Raw genomic sequence first — 20,500 nt, 5'->3', positions numbered from 1 at the left:
GCTATATAGGAGAGGGAACCTAGTGTTTAGACACTCCGCTCCGACACGCGAACGGTCGTACAGCCCCTGCACCACGACGGCCTCAAGTACTCATGTATACCTTTTTAGTATACTACGTATGTTTTAATTATGGCTGATACAGTTCATGTTCAATTGAATTTATTGTTTTGTACTTATGATATAACACATTGTCTTTTTGATTTCAAAACATTACAAACTATCTGTAATCAAACTTACTAAGCTTCAACATTTTTTTAAGTAAAAAACAAGCATAATCAAATTCACATTAAGTTAAAATTGTTATTAAAATGTTGCCATTTCCAAAAAAGTATCCACCAGTTGTAATAGAATTCAGATTTTGATTTATTTATTTTACGAAATAACGTATAATTCGATGATATGATGATGAAAAAACTATCTCTGACTCATTGTCACGTTGTCTCTCGCGAGCGTGCAAGAGAACGAGAGCGGGACAAACAATGGAGAAAGAGAGGCACGATCGACGTGAGCGTTCGGCTCAAGTATTCATTCATGGTTATTTGTAATAATTAATCAGTTATAATTTAAAAATTAACTTTTTTGTATTATACAAATAATGATAGTTGAGTGATAATAATTCTATTCATACAACTATGTAATTTTCGTCAATGTTTATTTAAGAAGTTTTCACTTATAATTATCATCCGAAAACCGACTTTACAAACAACTCGTTTACTAGTTTATTTTAAATATAAATATATAACGAATTATTTAGCAACATATAATAGTTATAACTTCAAATTCCACTCGAAATATGTTCCGTCGCTGCCAGTCACTGATTTTAATTATAAATTTATAATGGAAGAAATAATAACAAAACAGGTATTCATTTAATTATTTATTAATTATAGCACATCATTTTATTCCCAAAATAATAATAATTATAATAGTATATATTAAAAACAAAGTACACGCTGTATTCAGCCATCAAAATAAAAGGTTAAAAATATGTTTTAAATAAATTTTATAATGATTTAAAATAAAAACTTATTTAAAGATATATAAATTTTTCAGGTCAATAAAAAAACTATATTTAAAAATAATTGTACTCTACTATAATTTCTGAAGCTTTTCAAATATTAAATGAAATTTGACAAATATTTGATTAATTTAATAATTGTCGAATTAATATTTTTTTATTATTCTATTCAAGATTTTAAATAATAGAGCAATTGTAAAATATTACCTTTTTTATTAATTTAAGCTTGCCAATTCAGTATAAGTATTAAATTCTTTATAAAGTTTATATAAGTAAGTGGAAGTAAAGTTTATAAATTCAATACTTATTATTATTCTATGAGCTGTTATGGTAAAATAAAAAGAAAACAGCCAAAAAGAAAAGAAAATATTCATAAACAAATATTAGATATTAGAACACTACACAATTTATTTATCTAAAACTAAAATGGAGTTATCGATTGTATTATTTTCTCTAATATTTAGTATAAAAATATAATATCGATCTTTGGCTCGTCCAAAGTGATTTCCTATAATTCATTTTCGAGTGGCATCATTTAGGCGACAGGAACATGATGAGTCTGAAACATACCATTTTTTTAGTAATAAAAGTGTTAGTTATACATGTACATTTATATATTTTTTTATGTCTACGTTATATCAGGATAAGTAGAGGGAATCTAGTTTTAAGATAGTTCGTTTTTCACAGACCGCCATATTTTTGAGACATTGCGACGAAACTAATAAGGCAATTAATATAATTTATTCTTCCAAGTGAGAATGTTCCTTTTTTATTATGCAAAAGGCAAGGCAAACTCTGGTACGAGTCCCCTGGTAAGTCAGCTCATGTAGCAGAAGAGGAGCTACCTTTGCGTAACAAAGCGTGGCTTTTTTCCATTACTTTACGTTTCCCCACGCAATGTATGGAAAATTGGGTGGAAAGTGAGGAACAGTGTGTCTTAACACTGGTTCCTTCTAAAAGCTAAAACAAATTATAACTGTCAATAGTCACCTGAAGTGTATGGCCTTGTTGGCGAGCAGCACGTTGACGTCTTGGTGGTGCGCCAGGGGCAGCGGCGCGGCGGGCGCGGCTTCCTCTTCGCGGAAGCAGTGTGCGCGCAGCGCCAGCGCTAGTGCCGCGTCGCCGTGCGGCCCGCGCACTAGCGCCCACGACACGTTCAGGGCTTGGGACGGCTTACTCTTGAGAACCAGCTGTTGAGTTGACGGGGACACAAGTGTATTACAAATCCTAATTTTTATAAAAGACTTATTTCCATGAACAAACATTGCAGAAACTTGGAAGTAGTAAAATGTTAGAAAACTTTTGTCACATTTAACTGACTGCTCATGATAATTGGGATCGAGCATAAAAGGACTAAAATTTAAATAAATACTCAATTCATTAATTGTTTTCAACATTCATTCTTTAATAAACAAAAGCGTCCTAAAAATTTAGTTCTAACACAACAAAACCTTTTTTCTATGACATTAAAACTTTGTTTCAACACAACGTAACACAGGCTAACTTACCTGATAAGTAATTTCCCTTTGGGAAGACTGCGTGGGATCTCTCTGGTTCCTATTGACGAATGCCTTCACCACCCATTGCTGCCCGAACGAGGAGAAGCGAGACGTTTCGTAGTACAGCTTGTGCAGTTCCTCCGTACGATACGGTTTCAGCTGCACGTCTGTGTGCAAATCTTAGTAAATTTATTTCCTACTAGCGGACGCGCGCAGCTTCGCCTGCTTATCTGCTGCCTGCCCTTACCCTTAGGGGTAAATTCTAATAAACCACGAAAAACATGTTCAATGAAATATTTTTAAGTCTAAATTTCAGTTTCTACCATCAGCAGTTCCGGTTGGCACGCTCAGTCCTTTTATATATATGGACTAGGGATTATGTGGAAAGAGGTTGGAAATAGTTACGACGATAGAAAAAGGCACAATCTACAGCTTGTGGCAGCAGCAAGGACAAAGACAAAGGAGTGTTCACAAGGGAACTGGTGAATAATATTGGGGGATAATCGGACGTTACGCTTACTGCTGAAAATACTAATACCTCTTACTCCTCTTACCACTGAAGTAAAAGAAGGACACTGATAAATGATAAAAGACCGTGGTGAATTTACCAACAGGCTAAGTGGCGGAAAAATTGCGGACCAAATATTTTCGTTACCTTATAGAAACGAAAAAGATTTCCGATTTACCTAAACTTCCATATTTTACAGTGAAACTTTGTAACAAATATTTAAGAACCGAAGTAGATTGTGATCCGCTATTGGAAACAAGCTGTGGAACACAAGTCTCCATACCATTAAAAGTGATCTTCTCGTAGGACAGCAGGTCCAGCATGTGCGTGTAGAGCTGCAGGCGCTCGGCGGCGTCGCGCTCGCGCTGGCGGAGCAGGTCCACAAGCTCGTGCGCGGCGCGGCGCGGGTGCGCGCACGCCGCCTCGTGTGCGCTCGCGCCCCGCGCCGCGCCGCGCCAGCCGCAGCCCACGCACGCGTAGCGGCACGACGTCGTCCTTTTAAAGTTAGACATTTAGCAAGTACGCATATAGGTTCAAGCAATAAATGGGACATTATGACAATTATTGATAAATTACTTGAAGCTAAGTGCCAAAGATTATGTTCAAGCAAGATAAGCTATCATTGTCCGTTCCAAAACGAAAAAAAGTGGTTGAAAGTGGTACATTGTGGAAACAGTGTTCCTCAACACTAGCGTCAAACAAAAATTCATGAATGAAATAAAAAGCAACGAAATTGAGTTTCATATACTATTGGTGCACGTTGAGTCTACTTGTAAAAGAAATAACACGTTGCAATGTATTTTTTATCGTTATTTTATATTCATGTGCTGTGTATATTCTATTGGTGGACCTTATAAATAAATATATAAATAAACAAGAAACATAAATAACTTAGATTACTTGACATTTACATATACAAAAACTCGTGTATTGGTTACTCAACCAAAACAAAGTACCATTGCTTTGTCTAATTGATAAGATTAGGGTAAATAATTCAGAAAAAACGGCTTCGTTTTCAAGAATTTCAAACAACGTAATTGCTAAAATAAAAAAGTTATATAAATCGATTTCATAAAATATCGATATTGTAGTGTTGGGTCGTTAGTTCGGTTCGCATTATGCCATCACATTAGGAAGCAAGTACATAGACATCGTTAGTACCAGTTAATTACTTTAAAAACTGGTTTTAAATTGTTATATTATAATAATTATTAGTTTCTAAGATATGAGTTGTTAGGTATCCACACACAAATTATGTTTCATTCATGCTTGTTCTGTATACTAATAGATAAATATTTTATTTAAATAACCGCACCGTACACCATATATTTACATATTTCTATGTTTATCTACTGATGAAACTGTTTTATTTATGTATTTTTATATTATAATTTGTATAAGAACTAACTTTACTTATACCTATGTACATAGTGCTTTACAAAAACGAATAATCTGTAGATCAGTATATAATTATTACGAATTACCCCATATATTATATATAGAAATACCCCAATATTTTCATTATTCAACATCAAAACAAACAACTATATCAAAAGCCGCAATTATATAAAATATAAGCCCATAGAATACATAAGGTAAGTTTAAAGTCAGTCAACGGCCAACGCACCTGCTGTACGTACGGCGTTTAACCGCGGGGTCGGGGAGGAGGTAAGCCCTCCGCAGGGCGGTCAGCAGGAGGCAGTACACAGTGGACACAATGCGAACCAAACCACCGAATATGTTACCCCGCCGGGACTCTACTACCATTTGGGAAAACTTGTAAACCCTGAGGATTGAACTTACCATCAGTTTTTATGCTTTCTATTTACTACGGCAAATTACGGTATTAAACATGATGATTTAGGGTGTTATTAAACATGCCGATCTATCGTTTATTTTTACATTATATACATATATAGAGATAAAACGCGGCATTAGATTGTTTCACTCAATATTCAATGTCTGGATAATTGAGTGATCAGGCATACTACAGCGTTATTAAGAGACAAATGGTAACAGATCTTAAAATATTATAAAAATTAACTTTAAAAACAAATCAATCAGGAAAAGTAAAAAAAGGACATCATAACATCAAAAAGGATAGTTGTGGTGGTTTCATAATTAAGTAATAACATAGATATACTCTTAATTTGAAAAATTATAAAAAGTTCATCATGATATTGACTCCTGATTCATGACTGTCACTGCTGGCCAGAGGTCAGGGGTTCTATTCCCAAAATATTTGTTTTAATAGTCATAAGATTCCTACTTCAAAGAATAATTATTTTACATTACAATTATTTTTATTCTTGCACTTTAGTAAGACTCTAGATGAGAGAAGAAAACTGTGTATCTAAATTCTTTGATTACCCTGCTAAAAAGAAAATTTTCACTACATACCTATCCTCACACACTGTGTCTTCATGATGCTGAACAGAATGACGTGGAAAGACCCTGGTGCAGTGCCTACATTCTACAGGCAATTCTGACACAGTCTTTTCCACGGCCAAGTTCCTGGAGGCTGAGACCTTGGATATTTCCACCCTACAGTTGGGGCAGGTGGCACTTTCGTCACGGAGACGAGCATCGGCCAGGAGATGGTGGAAGCATGGCGCACACATTAAATGCCCATTGCTACACTGCAAATTTATTAAAATTGAGCTTAGTTATGGAAAATATAACAGGTATAAGTTTTGAATGTTTTATAGTATTCCATCACAGTAAGTACTTCATGATCTTTTTTCCAAATCAAAAAAATATATAGTCAAATTAAACACAATTTGTTCATAATAAAATAAACAATAATAATTTTAATAATCATCAAATAGTTGTATTGTGTTTATAAAATCATTCTTTAAGAAGCACATAATATTGAAAGTAATACTTTAATTATTAAGAATTGTGCTTTTTTTTATTAAAGACAACAAAATTAATAATTATATTTGAAAAAATGTACTGCCATAGCTAAATAAAACTACCAATAAAAAGTAAAAGTTAATATTTAGATGGAATTAGCCACATTTAAATTGTTTTTATTTTTCTTTATTCTACCTGCGCTACTCATATGTTGACTCTGAAATAAAAGTATAGTTCAATTTATATAATAATTTTGATATTTATTATCAATACACATTGTATGAAAAGTTATAAGTTGTAAACATAACTATTATAGACAAAAAAATTGCTAAAAATAATAAAAAATGATTAAAATATTGAAATGAAATATTTTGTTTGATTTAGTTCTGTTAATTTCAAAAACTTAAATATTACTTTTTTACTCATTGAAAAGTTGTAGAAATTTCAATCTTAATAGTGGAACGGGGAGAGGGTCAACTAAGGTGATTCAAAGAAAGAACTACATCTCACAAATAAATATTTATTTAAGTGAAAAACTACAAAAATACACATACTACAACATATTATAATTAATATCGAGATCATACAGACTACAGAGTAGACTAACATACAATATCACAGCACTGAGTAACTTAACCATACAAAGTCCAGACACTTAACACTTAATAAGTACATGGAAGTTTATGGTTTTAACGTAACATCATAAGAAATAACGGCGTTAATTCGGAGACAATATTATAAAATAAGATATTAAATTATAATTACACGACTAAAAAAAATGGTTTACATAATAGTCAAGTTATGGCGTCGACACGATTGCGTGACGGTCGAGTCGAATGTCGATGCAATTTTATATTTCAATTGTTGTGTAACTTAAGATAGGTATTGCAAAGTAAAACTACTTTACCAACGTCATATCATTATTAAATTAAGTGTTAATAAAAAATATGAAACGGCAGATATTTCAATGTGTAAATATCGGCTGTTTTCCAAATACCTGATAGACGGCCGCATGGGGCAGGTCGAGACAAACTGCGCAGCACAGAATGCCCCCCAGTCTGTGCTCCAGCTTGTCGCTCTGTTCATTTTCTATTACCGTTTTGCGTTTTTTAGGTGATGGACCCTCATCCTCTGTCGTATCCACTACCCCGCCCTCGACATTCTCACTAGATGAGGGGATCGCCTCGCCTTCGGGAGCCTCGGACATTTTATTAGGTTTGAAATAAGTAAAATACAATTTCAATTGGCCTAAAGTCGTCAATCCGCGATACCGTCACCGTCAGTATGTCAAAACGCAGATAAACAATGTTCGTCCGCGAACAAAGGTTTGTTATGTTTATACAGTTACCCCTCACCTCACATCCCCGAAGAGCAGTGCTGCCAACATAACCATGAAATCGATTAAATGTAAATCGATTATTTGAAATAAAAAAATATTTATTTAATTAGTTATAGTAATTTAAAGATATTATAAATATATTTTTTACACAAAAGTCGTCGTGGCTCAGTGGAACATGTGTGTGAAAAGTTGAAGGATGTTCCGCCATTCAATACACAATGCCTCTAGAATTTGGCCATGCGTAGCGAAGGGAGTGTCATAACAATAGGTTTTCTCGGCCTAGCCTTCTTCTTCCTATACTTTGACTACCATTCGTCCGATTGAAAATCAAACCGCGTTTGTAGTCTTTTTAATATTTTTAAGTTTAGTATAGCTCGCAATAGTATGGTAGGCAGAGGAAATCTAGTGTTAAGGCACTCCGATACGATGCTGGGGAAACCCCACTGTCCACCGAATTCTGAGGGTAATGCGTATTGAGTGGCGGAAATCAACGCTACGCTTAGCCTTGTTACCAGAGCAACAAAATGACAATATTAACTATTTCATTGCCCCCGAACCCACAATCTCCTGTCGTGTTTACAGTTGCACAATTCCCCTGCACAAAGATTGGCTTCCAAATAAATTTATGTTTAAAAAAGTAAAATAATTAATAGTATTGTTTTTATATTATAATTTATACAATATGATGTCAAAATAGCTATTATTTATTTGTCAGTCTTAGTTTTATGTCATATTTTAGGTTTCTTAGCTATTGATCCAAAAGCTGATATGACAGTTCCTTTAGTTCCAGTGACATTACTGGTGAGGGGCTGCTGCAGAAGTCCTGGTTGTTTAATACTTGGTTTTGATGCTACATTGGGTGCTGCTTGATCCCATTTTGATTTTCGTTTTTTATCATCGTCACTGTCTGATTTTTTCACCACACCTGATATAAAATCAATTTTAGATAGTTTATCCTTTCTTTCCTTCTCTCTCTTTTCCATTTCTAACTTTTGAATTCTTGCGAGCTCATCGTAATATGATTCTTTACCCCATTTTAATGGATCATATATTTCTGGAGGATAGTTAGTGTCTAACTCATTTATATCACAAAACTGGATTAATTTCTCATAAATACTAGGATTTCTAAAGTTTTTCTTATCTTGAATAATTCTATTCATATCAACCCCCTCAGTCATCATTCTATTATAGAATTTTGCGATAGATTCTTGTAATTCTTTTGGACATTTACCAGATGGTTCTGGAGGAATGAGAACACCATCTTCAGAGTCATCATGATCAGAACGAGGAACTGCTTCATCTGTATCTGTTTCCATTGACAATCTTCGCATATCGTCTTGATTTTCAGCATTCGGTGAAAGTAATTCTTCATCTGATACAATTGTGTCATCAACATAAGAAACTAGCTGTCTTTTAGGAGAAACAGGGGCCGATGCTGATTGCTTCGTTTCATCAATGTTCTTAGGACTAGTTGGCAATGACTGTGTGGCGATACTTGCTTCATCCTTCTCTGGCGTCTGTTGCCCTTCTTCCATATCTTCTTCACCTTCTGAATCTGTATATGTTGCAGTAAGAGAAGCTAACGCTTGCGAAGTCATTTTTATGAATTTATTTACAAAGATAATTAGAAAATCTAAATATTCAAATAATTAATATTAATAATTTTTCTATTGGTAATTCGCGTAACAACTTGTTTTTGTAGGTTATTTTAGTTTGTCAATAATCGTCACAAATGTTTGGATGATGCTGTCAACTGGCAAACTATTTTTAAATTCCATCTTACGTAATGTAAGAATCCAAAAATTAAATTTAGTTGTAGTACTTAAGTATAATAATTCTCTTAAATAACAATAATTTGCTTGAAAAAATTATATTCATGATATATAAATTTGAAAAGAAAACTTGTAAGATATATAAGATTTTCTTAAAGTATTGATGAAACATTGGCAAGGTACTGCAGAATGAATCGCATTGCTGTAATCATAGTGTAGACTGTAGTCTGTCAAAAATATATGAAAATTCGTGCAAAATGACATTTCTCGGTTGACGAGTGACGATGGGGTGTTGGAGGTCACTAACGTGAACTACATCCCATCTTGCAAATTGTGTATATATTACAATATGAACTGAGAACTGTACAGATTTCCGCCACATCGGCTTCTTTTCAATAAGTAAAGTGAGAATGGCGACTCAACCGAGCGATAACACGGAGTTTCCGCCAGAGATTATTCTGAAGCCCTTAGCCCTAATCGGGCTCTCAGGTCTGGACACTGTAAACAATGCCGTGCATAAAACTATTTGGGACGCATTCTCCAATAACAGACGGCCAGACCGAGCGTCTGTAAAATTTAAGTTGTTGAACAACACGTTTGAGTTTCCTGTAGTTAAGCCCAAACGAAACTCGTACGAATGGTACATACCGAAGGGAATAGTGAAGAAAAACTGGATTCAGAAACGTGTTTCGTTAATACCTGCCGTGGTCGTTATATTTTATGATATGGAATGGAATGATCCCCAGTGGAACGAGAAGATTATAGAATGTGCCTCTAGAGTGCAGTCGATCCGCGCAGCGGTCGAGGGACATGCCACTAAAGTAGCAGTTGTAGTTGTCCAGAGTGGGCTTTCCCCGCCCCCTTCAGAGTACATGCTGGGAGCAGAGAGAGCTCAGGCACTTTGCTCTGCTTGTGAAATACAATCTAAGTCACTGTTTGTCCTCCCCCACAGTGAGCATTTGATGGGATACATAATAAGACTTGAGAATGCCTTCTATGATATCGCTCAGAACTACTACCATCATGAGACAAAGAACATCAAACAGCATAGAGACCATTTAAATAAGACAACCCACCAGTATCTCTTTGTAAGACATCAGTTTAAACTGGGTTTTCTTAATGAATTGAAGCAGGACCTAAGCACCGCTCACAAACACTATTTGCATGCATACAATAACTTATATGAGACCAGGCAAGTTGAAACTAATATGCATGAAATAAGAACTGTGGCTGGATACATCAATTATAAACTTTGTAAATTATTATTTGCATTAAATTTGGCAAGAGATGCGATAGCACAACTTAAATCTCATATAGAGCGCTTTAAAAATAGAATTGGATCTACTGAGCTTCTCTTTGAACATTATGCGTGGATAGCAAGGCAGTATAGTGCATTTGGTGAATTGTTTGATGAAGCAATTAGACTTGGACTTCCAGGGATACAGTCTCAACATCCAGGCTTTTATTACCAACATGCGGCTCAATTCACAGTCAAGAGAAGACAAGCTATGAGGTCTGTGTGTTATGAGGCCTTGCAGTATCCACCACCACCCGACCCATTAGAGGGTATAGTTGAATTTTATGGTCAAAGACCCTGGAGACCGGGTAGACTTAGTGCCGATCCCCATGATCCTCAAAAAGAACAGGCAGCTATCCTGGCATTACAATATAATGAAAGAGTATTTAATCATTCAGCTATGATAATTAGCTTTTTAGGTAGTGCAATATCTCAATTTAAAACATTCCATTCACCTCGGATGAGAAAACAATTAGTTGTAGAAATGGCAAATGAATATTACTACTGTGCAGACTATGGTAAAGCTCTCACATTATTAAGTCACATGCTTTGGGATTATAGAAGGGAAAAATGGTGGTTCCTAGCCTCATATGTCCTGAATCGTGCCCTACAATGCGCCTACCTGTCTGCTAAGATACAAGACTATGTTCAGCTCTCTGTAGAGGCACTCTCAAAACATATACAAGTGCCAAATAATGATAGGGACAGGATATTTAGAAACATTATGTCAGTTCTTCATCTTAACATTCCAGCTCCAGAACCTGACCTGCCAGCCTCTTCTCAAAGCAAAGCACTGGAGCTGTGGCAAATGGCAATAGAAAAGGAACCACTCACAGTAAACATTGACATGATTAATATAACTAGTTTCATAGAAGTAAAAATAAAATTTAAACAACCAAAGTATAGAATGGATGAAATAGTTGAAGTAGAACTTTTTGTGCGCCTCACTTATGACACAATCCTAGACCTCAAAGCTGCATATTTAACAATATCAAGTAAATCTGAAGCTATTGAAATCCCAATAACTGATGAAGATAGTTCCACCTTAAAATTGGAAGGATGTAAAGTAAAAAGATTATTGTGTCAATTTAAACCAAACCCTCACGACAGTGGTTCAGAATTAAATGTTAAATATGTGTCATTTATCTTGGATGCTGATAGAAGAAGAAAGATTATTATGAACTTCAAAGCCGAAGAAAATAAAGCATCAGAGGCTACTGTGCACCCGGAGCTGCTGCATTTTATACTCAGTCCTAAAACTGATTATGAATTTGATTGTGTTGTGCCTTTAACTACAACAAGTGTAACAAGCAGAGAGTGCAGGTTTTCTATAGCAATTGAAAATGCAGTGCCGGCACTGCAGGGTGAATGGTTCCCGACCACATTTACCATAACAAATAATGAGGAGAGCTTAGTATCAGATATGACAATAGTTCTTACACTTTTGAGCTCCCCTGACAATCCCAACCCTGAGTCAGTAACAGACTTAAGTTTCAAGCACGGAGAGCCACAGACACAGCCATTAAAAATTATTGTGGGAAATTTAGACAAACAATCAACTTATTCAAATACTTTTTTTCTTAAAACCAATAAAACAACCACAGCAACTGTGCAGATAAAAGTGTCTTACCACATTGATATCCATGATATTCCTAAGCTTGAATGTGTAAAAGATTTTACTACAAAAATAGCAGTTGTCAAACCATTTGAAGTGTCAACTAATTTTGTAGCTATGAACTTTAAACCTATCACAAAGTGCTTTGTAGATGATCCTTTCATAGTTATGCCTCAAATTAAAATTCTAAGTCCTTGGGACCTACTCATATTTAACACGGAGTTAGAAACCATAGAATGTTTTAAATATACAGACAAGCAAAAACCATCTTCGTGTATAACTAATTTACAAGTTTCTGAAAAAAATATTGCATCTGATGCTATATGTATACAGGCTCAGTACAAGCCAAAAGATCCACTGACCAGGGTGGGGCTGTATAACATGATGTGGAAACGAAAAAGTAATGTTGATGGCCAATGTGTAATGAGCACCACTGCCTTATGTGGGATTCCTATAGATGACTGTCCTATTTCAATTGAAGTCAATTACCCAGAAGTTGTGGACTTGCAGACATCTGTTCCTTTAAAATGTACACTAATAGGGAACACCAACACTCCTATAAGACTCAGCCTTAGTGTGGAGGGATCTGATGCCTACATGTTTTCAGGATACAAAAAATTTTCTGTGACAGTTCCGCCCAAAGATAAAGTTCAACTTTGTTATAACATTCACCCGCTGCTTGCAGGGAACACCATTCCACCCAGAATTAAAGCAACAGTTCTAGGAGATAACTCCAGACAAGAAGTCATAAAAGAGATGTTTGATAAAATCTTCCCACAAAATCTATTTGTAATGCCTAAGTATAATAAATAATAATATATGAAAATTGTTAATTATTCAGATTGAGATTTGTAAATAGATGAACAAATATGTAATTATATTGTAGTTACCTTGTAATTATTTTTAGAATAAATTGAGTTAATTGTTTTTATGTCTGTTTTGTTAACAGAAGGTATTAAAGTTCTTATTGAAATATTAAACAGTATATTATTTTCAAGTAATCTTTATTTATTATTACAAAATGATACATTTAATCTTTACGGAGTTCAAATTTCTCTTCTTGAATCCCACTTGCAGTGATTATTAAAATATAGATGCTATCTCCAGTGTAGATGTCACGTTCTGCTGCACTGATGAACACATCTTTAACAAGAGCTAGGGCTTTGTCTTTTGGAATGGGTGCTTCTGTTACATTTTGCATATTTTTTAACCCTATTTGATTATCAAGTAGGGGTTGTAGAAGAGCCCCAGCTGAACCTCCAGCGCGATAGTTGGATCTTTCACAGTGACCAATTGGATCGTAGCTGTAAACGCATCCCTTTCCGTCAGCGTCCAAGCCAGCTAGAACATTAGATATATAATAAGGAAAGAACCTCTTGTAGTACAGCATAGTTGACAGCATCTGTGCGACCGCGGGTGTCGTCATAGATTTATTGTGTTCATGTTCGTACATTTGCATTCTCGCCTGCAGCAATCGGGTCAGTGTGAGCGTGTCGCACCAACACCCTGTGGCGCCGAGGACAGTTTTGTCTGATAGTTTAAAAAGCTTCTTCTGTTCCCTCGTGTAAATGGAGAAACCAGTACTGAGACGTGTGTCAGCTCCGATCACGGCGTAGTCGTCGCCGGCGATGGCCACGACGCTGCCTCCGTTGTCCGCGTAAGGCTCAAATCGATGCTGCTTGGCGCCAGGCACTGCATATTCAGGAAAATTCTCGTTTACACTCAACATTGTTACTTAGTTACTGAGTTAATAATGGAAAATAACATAAAGTGTAGTGAGTTTCGAATGACATGCACAATTCAATTTCAATTTTGTTGTTTGACACTTTCCGAGTTCACATATGACAAGCGGTTTTGCTTGTTGCTGGTTGTTGCATTTTACGCATACATACTTACATTATCTGTTTGTCTGTTATTGTCATCTTTTTTATCATTTTCCTTAAATATTACCGTACCAAATTATTGTAAATTAAAGCGATTATTTGATTTAAAGGAAAATATTGTAATATTACAAGAATTATATTGTGATACTAAGAAAAATTGTAAAATTGTATTTGTATTGTAAATTGTTTTTTGTTATACTTTACATTTTAAAAATCTTGTCTGTCAAGGAATGTCCGTTAATAAAAAAGAGATAAAAGAAAATAGTACGTATATATCAACATACTTCAAGCCACAAATTACAATTAGCGATATAAACTCTTTCTATGTTCAACAATTTTACGTGCTGTGTTTTATTAAATAATTTTGGTTTGATTGGACCTTAGATAGATTAATTATTCTCGAATCGATATAATGCTAATAATATTATTTTATAATACAGATTATTCTTATAAAAATCTATGGCTAATATTTAATCTCTTGATTTAATCTGTATTTATTGTGCCTGGCTGTGAAGTACACGTCACGTCAAAATACGTCAAAAATATACGGTCAAGAAATTGTGAAACGCCGGGCGCAAATATAAAACAAATAAGCAAAATGACTTCTCTCGCTTCTGTTATTCCTAAACTTTACCAAGAATACACAACTAAGACACCGAAAAAGTTGAAGATAATCGACGCGTATTTGTTCTACGTGTTTCTAACCGCAGTAATCCAGTTCGTCTACTGCTGCCTTGTGGGCACGTTCCCGTTTAACTCCTTCCTCAGCGGTTTTATTTCTACAGTTAGTTGCTTTGTGCTTGGAGGTAAGATAAAATATATTATTGCTAATATTTTGTGATGCCAGTTGTGGCGAGTGCGTGCGACTGTAAACGCGACGGATAACGCTTTGGTAACGCAAAGCGCGACGATGAGTTCCACAAATCAACACAATGTTTCCAGAAATCGACGGAAAGTCGGGAATGGAAATGTTTTACACTAGATTCCCAGGTTCCCTCTGTCTATTCTGGTATATACGGGATACAGCGGGAAGCTAAAAAATATATTTTATACATACATTTCTGCAATATAGCAGCAAAAAACTCAGTTAAGACTATTTATATATTAAAGACATTGTGTATTGGATTACTGAACCCTATCCTGAGTTCTTGTAATAAACTGGTAACATTAAATTTAAGTAAATATTGAAATATAACTATCATTATGAAAAACATGATAATGTAAAAGAAGACATAAAATGTCACTACAGAAAAAAAGGTATTAATCCTTTTTATTTTTCTTTTCAGTATGTTTAAGATTGCAAGTAAATCCAGAAAATAAGAATGAATTCCAGGGTCTGAGCGCTGAGCGAGGATTTGCAGACTTTATATTTGCACATCTTGTCTTACATATTGTAGTTATCAATTTTATTGGATAAGTTTATATTATTTAAATATCAGCTACAGAATAAATTTATATTAAAACCAATAGCATTTTTTTATACTTTAAACTTATGAAAATGCTTTTTTAACATTCAATATTTTAATAAAGATGTGCCGTAAGGATTCTTAAGTAGTAGTTGTCAATTTTGTGGCATTCAAAATCCTCTAAAGCAATCTATACTTTTTTGAATAAAATTTGTATTCTTTATAATATATTTATATGTTAATAAAATAAATAATAAACTATCTTAGACAAAGCTTTAAGACTTTTAATCTGAAATGCTGACTTTAAGATTATTAAAAAATAAGTAATTTCAAGTGCTTAACTCGAAAAAAAAAAATCTAACCATTACTTGAGTACTTATATAGACTATGTATTGTGAAATAGAAATAAAATTACATTTTTTAACAAATTTATTTTGAATATATAATTTAATTTCACTCAGAGACCACATTTGGTTTTCCTAACCATCAGAGGCAGCAAACTAGATATAGAAAAAGAAATGCATTGAAATCTTGTTTCTTGGTACATTTTTATTTATTTATCATGTGTATATCCAGTTACATTCTGTTTAGAACAGTATTAAGTGATTTCAAAATTCAAGACAACTTTTATCTGAGAAATTACTGCTGTGAAAAAATGTATAAAAGTTTTAGTAAAAGTATTTAACATTTTGTAAGTTGCTGGAGAGAAGGGAGTTTTTAATTTCCTCTTAATCCTTTGAATATAATCTTTTAATCTGAACTACTGTTTTAATTGAATATTATTTTTATGGAAAAGACATTGCTAAAAAGCATTTGGGTTACACTGATGGTGAGTGATCAACGCCGCCCACGACGCTATGTATCACTAGAGGAGCTACAAGGTTGCCAGCCAGTGTTTTAAGGTGGAGATAGCCACCCTTATTGTAAGTACAGTGCGGTCAACAAGTTTTAAACTTGTTTTAAACTTGTAAACTAAAATTTTAGGATTTTTATTATATCCTTATTTTCGATATTTTCGTCACGAGTGAACATTGCGCAAAAGTTCATAAAACCTAATTTCAGGGCGGGGACGACTTGTTGACAGTACTCGCATTAAAATAATTTTATTTAAAATAAGAAGTTACATGGTTCATTTTTTGAACGTCAAATAATCTACCACCAGTTTACTAAAGTTAATGCCTCAGACCTGAGAAGAACCGGCGCAAGATACTGTATCCAGATGTACATAATGAGACGTTGCGATAGGTGAGGGGGGCTCCCTTCAAAAGCAGTTACTAGGATAAGGGAAGAGTTTCATATATATGAAATTTGTGCGACATAATATAAAATATAGAGACCGTCGTGACGCAGGCGCACAAGCGTGTGACTGTAACTCGACGGTTGTGGGTTCGATCCCCACTCGGAAATGAATTATTATTCATTAATATTTTCATTTCTTTGCTCTGGCATCAATAAAAAAGCCCGACGTTGAGTTTTACCACTCAACAAGTAATGCCTCGAAAAAATCGACCTAAAGTGGGGAATGGAGTACCTTAACACTAGGTTCTTACCATGCTATATGCGGGATACAGTGAGAACGTACATGAACTCCACCTCCTTGCAAGCATATCTTCCTATCAGGCTACGGTAAAAATCTATTATTCTTGTTAAGTATTGTTATTAGCATTCTATCAAATCTTCTAGATAGAGGATGTCGTAAATAAAAAATACAATGTTTTGGAATTATTTTATTTTTGACTAGTCTTGAATCAAACAATTCAAACAGGCAAAATTAAAGCTTCATAATCATTTGCAATTTTTAGTTGTGATGTTTTAAAGAAAATAACTTCATACTATGACAAGACTATTTGCTTGTTGTAATGATTATGAGGCTGAATATTTTGCAGATTACATCAATACCAATGTCGCAACAATGAAAAGAATAAAGATAAAACATACTTAACTCTATTTTCACACATAAGTACTAATATAATGAGCCTTTAAAAGAATAGTCCATAAAATAACAAAAGTTTAGCTGACATGTATAGTGCATGTGGTCACTAACCTCTAGGTAGTCTATAATATTTAAAATACTAATATACTTACCTATCACAAATTAATTTCGTACAAATAAGATATATGTAAAATAGGCAAAGTTTATATGAGATAGTTTGCAGAAGCAACCGTAAATAAAACTACTAAAGAAAGTTTATATTATGTACAAATAAATATATTTTGAATTAGACATTGTCTAATAAATTAATATGTAAACTTGAAGTAAATTACTAAATATGAATGTGATAGCCTCGTATACTTATAATATTTCGATTAACACCTAAAATCAATACATATAAATTTCTAAACAGAAAAGAACCTATAAACTTGTTTTTTTTTAAACAATGTAGTTTTCAAAAATTACCTACAAGTTACAAGCCAAGAGAAGTTTCTTATTTCTTAGTAAACGGTGACCACAGATTATATAACATTTAATTTGTATTTTTTAAATTAGTGTCATTACAAGTACAACATTAGTCTATCAATAATCGATATAAGAGTACCTATTAAACTGTTTCAACGTTAATTACTATGATAATGTTATTATACTTTAAATTTAAAAACACGTTTATACAAGAGTACATCACATCAATAACAACGTGTACAACATTTATTACAAAAAGCAAATTTTCAATATAAAAATACACTCTAAATAGAAAAATAAATCACTCGCTTCTAACATCGATCAAAATAAAAGGCAGAAATATTTACAAGAATAAGCTACTAATACACTTATATGTAGTGTGGATAACAATATTACTATAAGTAAATAACTAGATAATATAATTAAAATATTAGAGACGAACGATTTATTATGAGCATGATTATTCATAAAGTTATTTTATTTTATTTTAAAGTCAAGATAGTCATGTTTTTACTTAAAAATTAGATGGAAAGACAATCTTACTTATTAATTAAATAGACAACTTTTTTATTTGCAAGTAACACTACTAAATATAATTTAACAATGATTACACTATCATAATCGATTAATTAGTTTATTCGATTATGTTAATAGTTTATAATCTCCCGTCTCTAACGTCAAAACTCATCACAAAATATCACCAACCACATAGCAGCATTTGATAACCAAAGTTGAGATTTCCTCTCTAATATAATCGTTATTAAGTATTTGATGAATACTAGACGGATTAAATATGTAAGAATTATACAAATATTTTATTTGAGACCATCGTGGCATAGTGGAACAGAGTTTGAATGTGAATAATCATAACCATGCGTCCTAATGGGTGCGAGCCCACTCGGACGAATGGTTATGATTATTTTCATTTCATTGCTCTGGTGGACAAAGCGCAGCGTTGACTTCCGCTTCTCAGCGCGCAATGTCTCAAAAAAAAATGCGTTTTACGTTCCCTTTGCCTACCCTCCTATGTGCGGGAATCAGTATACAGCGTAAAGCTGCTGATGGTCTAAACCTAAAATCTGGTTAAAAGCAATCGCACTCGCAACTTACAGCTCCTTTTTACTTTTTTTACATAAAGTTTCAAATAAATAAAAACATATCACATTCTCCTTACATAGAAGTAGTGGACAAGAAAAGCATCTCTATTTGTAGCTTCGGACAGAATTTTCACTGGTTATTTAGTTATTAGTAAAATGGGGAATAATATTATATAATAATATTCTATAATAATATAATTATAATACTCTTTTTTTTTGGGATGTTTTTAAATTCTTTTTTATATTAAATGGCAATGATATATATCAAATATATAATAGTTTCAAATTACTAAAAAAGTATACATGTATAGACAGAGCTACAACAACTTTATTATATACCGAAAATCAGCCTTACCTTTAAAAAATATTTTTAGAAAATATATAAAAAAAAAAATTTACTCAGTTTGAGTCCCACTATGATAAAATTTTTATATGTTTTCTAAAAGTAGTTTTTATATCCTTATTATGGAATAACACTTTAAAAATGTTAAATGTTACTTTTAATTCATCTCTTCAAAATTTTCATTTAGTGACCTAAAATAGATCAACACAATTTTATTTTAACACTGAAATACGTTTAGTCTATCCACTATTGCATCAGATATTTCCCATTTTGTTAATAACATACTCTATTTGAGTATTAGTTGAACATTTAACATATTTTTTTATTATTAAGGTTCCAGCCCCAATAATAATAATATTTCTTATTAATTTCAATTTAATTGTAGATACATTTAGTTAAATGCATTACAATAGTTTATTCTAGGAATGACAATGTGACTACAATGAATGAATGAGATATATAAATAATAAGTTAATAAGCCATAAATATATTTTTTTATCACAATAAGGTCTCTAGTATTTTCTAATTTTTTGTAAGAGAATGATTAAAAATATCACAAATTAGATTTGCATTATAAAATATGTCTATGTATGTATAGAATTAGACATTTTTCAGATAAAAAAGCAATGCTAATACATTTTTTTCTAGTTTCCCGTTGTATCCTGCATACGACGAGGATAGGGCACTGTCTATTTACTAGAGCGAGGGAGTGAAATATTTAATTTTTGACTTTGTCCCATTGCACTACAGTGGATTCATTATTCTAATTAACAAAAAATATGTATACAAGTTGAGTCATCAACTCATTCTGTTAGGGGTATGTAGCAGTCAATATGTGCATATAACACTGAATGGGTACTTATAGCAGAATCTAGGGGGCTTGTTCTAGTATACTAGCTTGTTCTAGTAGCTTATACCAGTATATGGGTGCACATATCATTATATGAGGGCTTGTACCAGGATTTGGATACATATATCATTATATGGATGCATGTAATAATACATGTGGTGCTTATAGCAGCGGGGACATCCGTCGCGGGCGCGCCAGCCGCGTGAGGATGTCGCGGAACACTCAGCTGCGGGCCACGTGGGCGGGCTGGGCGGTCTGGGCGGTCTGTGCGGGCTGGACGGGCTGGGAAGGCTGTGTGGGCTGGGTGGGCTGGGTGGTCTGGGCGGTCTGTGCGGTTTGGGCCGCGACGCGCTCCAAGTAGCGGCGCCGCGCAGTGGCGAGTAAAGCGTCTTTCCGCCTCCGCAGCAGGGTTTCCCGTTCGGGTGCGCTTTGGGAGAATTGTATTGCATTTTCTGAATCGGTTTCTCGGCTGAAATCCACATAATATAGACATTTTATTCTTTAACTAAATTTGTATTGTTTCATCTGACGTCTGTAGTACACATAGTGAGATCAACAATTAAAATTCAAAATATTCTTTATCCAAATAGACTATTAAAAAGCACGTTTGAATCTTCGA

General features: G+C 33.8%; 6 protein-coding genes across 9 annotated transcripts in view; 2 read left to right on the top strand and 4 right to left on the bottom strand.

Annotated features, from left to right (window-relative positions):
• Nucleotides 1–1,217: 1,217 nt before the first annotated feature.
• On the bottom strand, nt 1,218–7,088 carry LOC146531822 (zinc finger TRAF-type-containing protein 1 homolog). Of its 4 annotated transcripts, XM_085197708.1 has the most exons (8): nt 6,879–7,088; nt 5,426–5,664; nt 4,653–4,811; nt 3,510–3,520; nt 3,309–3,428; nt 2,527–2,684; nt 2,009–2,208; nt 1,220–1,577 (listed from the first exon to the last, which is right to left on the bottom strand). In XM_085197708.1, exons 1-8 carry the CDS (start codon nt 7,086–7,088, stop codon nt 1,550–1,552), a joined length of 1,125 nt encoding a protein of 374 aa, XP_085053834.1. In that variant the 3' UTR covers nt 1,220–1,549. The 4 variants fall into 4 exon arrangements, with proteins under 4 accessions (XP_085053833.1, XP_085053834.1, XP_085053836.1 ...); XM_085197707.1 differs by having other exon boundaries at nt 1,218–1,577; nt 3,309–3,520; XM_085197710.1 differs by lacking the exon at nt 4,653–4,811 and having other exon boundaries at nt 1,224–1,577.
• Nucleotides 6,388–8,979, bottom strand: LOC146531821 (SAP30-binding protein). Its single transcript, XM_085197712.1, has one exon. It carries the CDS (start codon nt 8,816–8,818, stop codon nt 7,949–7,951), a length of 870 nt encoding a protein of 289 aa, XP_085053838.1. The 5' UTR covers nt 8,819–8,979; the 3' UTR covers nt 6,388–7,948.
• Nucleotides 8,980–9,202: 223 nt separating this feature from the next.
• Nucleotides 9,203–12,884, top strand: gry (trafficking protein particle complex subunit 11 gry). The gene has a single exon (XM_085197706.1). The coding sequence runs from the start codon at nt 9,403–9,405 to the stop codon at nt 12,715–12,717; it is 3,315 nt and encodes a 1,104-aa protein (XP_085053832.1). The 5' UTR covers nt 9,203–9,402; the 3' UTR covers nt 12,718–12,884.
• A 7-nt stretch (nt 12,885–12,891) lies between these two features.
• On the bottom strand, nt 12,892–13,749 carry Prosbeta6 (proteasome beta6 subunit). Its single transcript, XM_085197713.1, has one exon. It carries the CDS (start codon nt 13,631–13,633, stop codon nt 12,935–12,937), a length of 699 nt encoding a protein of 232 aa, XP_085053839.1. The 5' UTR covers nt 13,634–13,749; the 3' UTR covers nt 12,892–12,934.
• A 537-nt stretch (nt 13,750–14,286) lies between these two features.
• On the top strand, nt 14,287–15,254 carry Dad1 (dolichyl-diphosphooligosaccharide--protein glycosyltransferase subunit). Its single transcript, XM_085197444.1, has 2 exons — nt 14,287–14,593; nt 15,074–15,254. The coding sequence occupies exons 1-2, from the start codon at nt 14,386–14,388 to the stop codon at nt 15,202–15,204; spliced, it is 339 nt and encodes a 112-aa protein (XP_085053570.1). The 5' UTR covers nt 14,287–14,385; the 3' UTR covers nt 15,205–15,254.
• A 1,651-nt stretch (nt 15,255–16,905) lies between these two features.
• LOC146531817 (E3 ubiquitin-protein ligase AMFR-like) overlaps nt 16,906–20,500 on the bottom strand; it is a 39,481-nt gene continuing 35,886 nt past the window's right edge. Inside the window, exon 10 of the mRNA XM_085197705.1 lies at nt 16,906–20,350. Coding sequence (XP_085053831.1) covers nt 20,104–20,350 — 247 coding nt within the window. The 3' untranslated portion in view covers nt 16,906–20,103. The remainder of the gene's footprint in view (nt 20,351–20,500) is intronic.

The sequence above is a fragment of the Heliconius melpomene genome, chromosome 14 (assembly GCF_056956725.1).
Source record: "Heliconius melpomene rosina isolate 202511_hmr_F chromosome 14, ASM5695672v1, whole genome shotgun sequence".
In the NCBI taxonomy this organism is placed as follows: Eukaryota; Metazoa; Arthropoda; class Insecta; order Lepidoptera; family Nymphalidae; genus Heliconius; species Heliconius melpomene.
Note: the sequence above shows the minus strand (reverse complement) of the source record. Positions and strands in the feature narration are given on the sequence as shown.

Bases quoted from the DNA above. Each gene is read 5' to 3' on its own strand.
- LOC146531822 (XM_085197707.1), bottom strand. From the start codon at position 7,088: ATGTCCGAGGCTCCCGAAGGCGAGGCGATCCCCTCATCTAGTGAGAAT. The intron at 3,521-4,652 runs GTGCGTTGGCCG...TAACTTTAAAAG, and splicing joins AAACGCCGTACGTACAGCAG to GACGACGTCGTGCCGCTACG. The intron at 2,685-3,308 runs GTATGGAGACTT...ATTTGCACACAG, and splicing joins CGAGAAGATCACTTTTAATG to ACGTGCAGCTGAAACCGTAT.
- LOC146531821 (XM_085197712.1), bottom strand. From the start codon at position 8,818: ATGACTTCGCAAGCGTTAGCTTCTCTTACTGCAACATATACAGATTCA.
- gry (XM_085197706.1), top strand. From the start codon at position 9,403: ATGGCGACTCAACCGAGCGATAACACGGAGTTTCCGCCAGAGATTATT.
- Prosbeta6 (XM_085197713.1), bottom strand. From the start codon at position 13,633: ATGTTGAGTGTAAACGAGAATTTTCCTGAATATGCAGTGCCTGGCGCC.
- Dad1 (XM_085197444.1), top strand. From the start codon at position 14,386: ATGACTTCTCTCGCTTCTGTTATTCCTAAACTTTACCAAGAATACACA. The intron at 14,594-15,073 runs GTAAGATAAAAT...TTTTCTTTTCAG, and splicing joins TAGTTGCTTTGTGCTTGGAG to TATGTTTAAGATTGCAAGTA.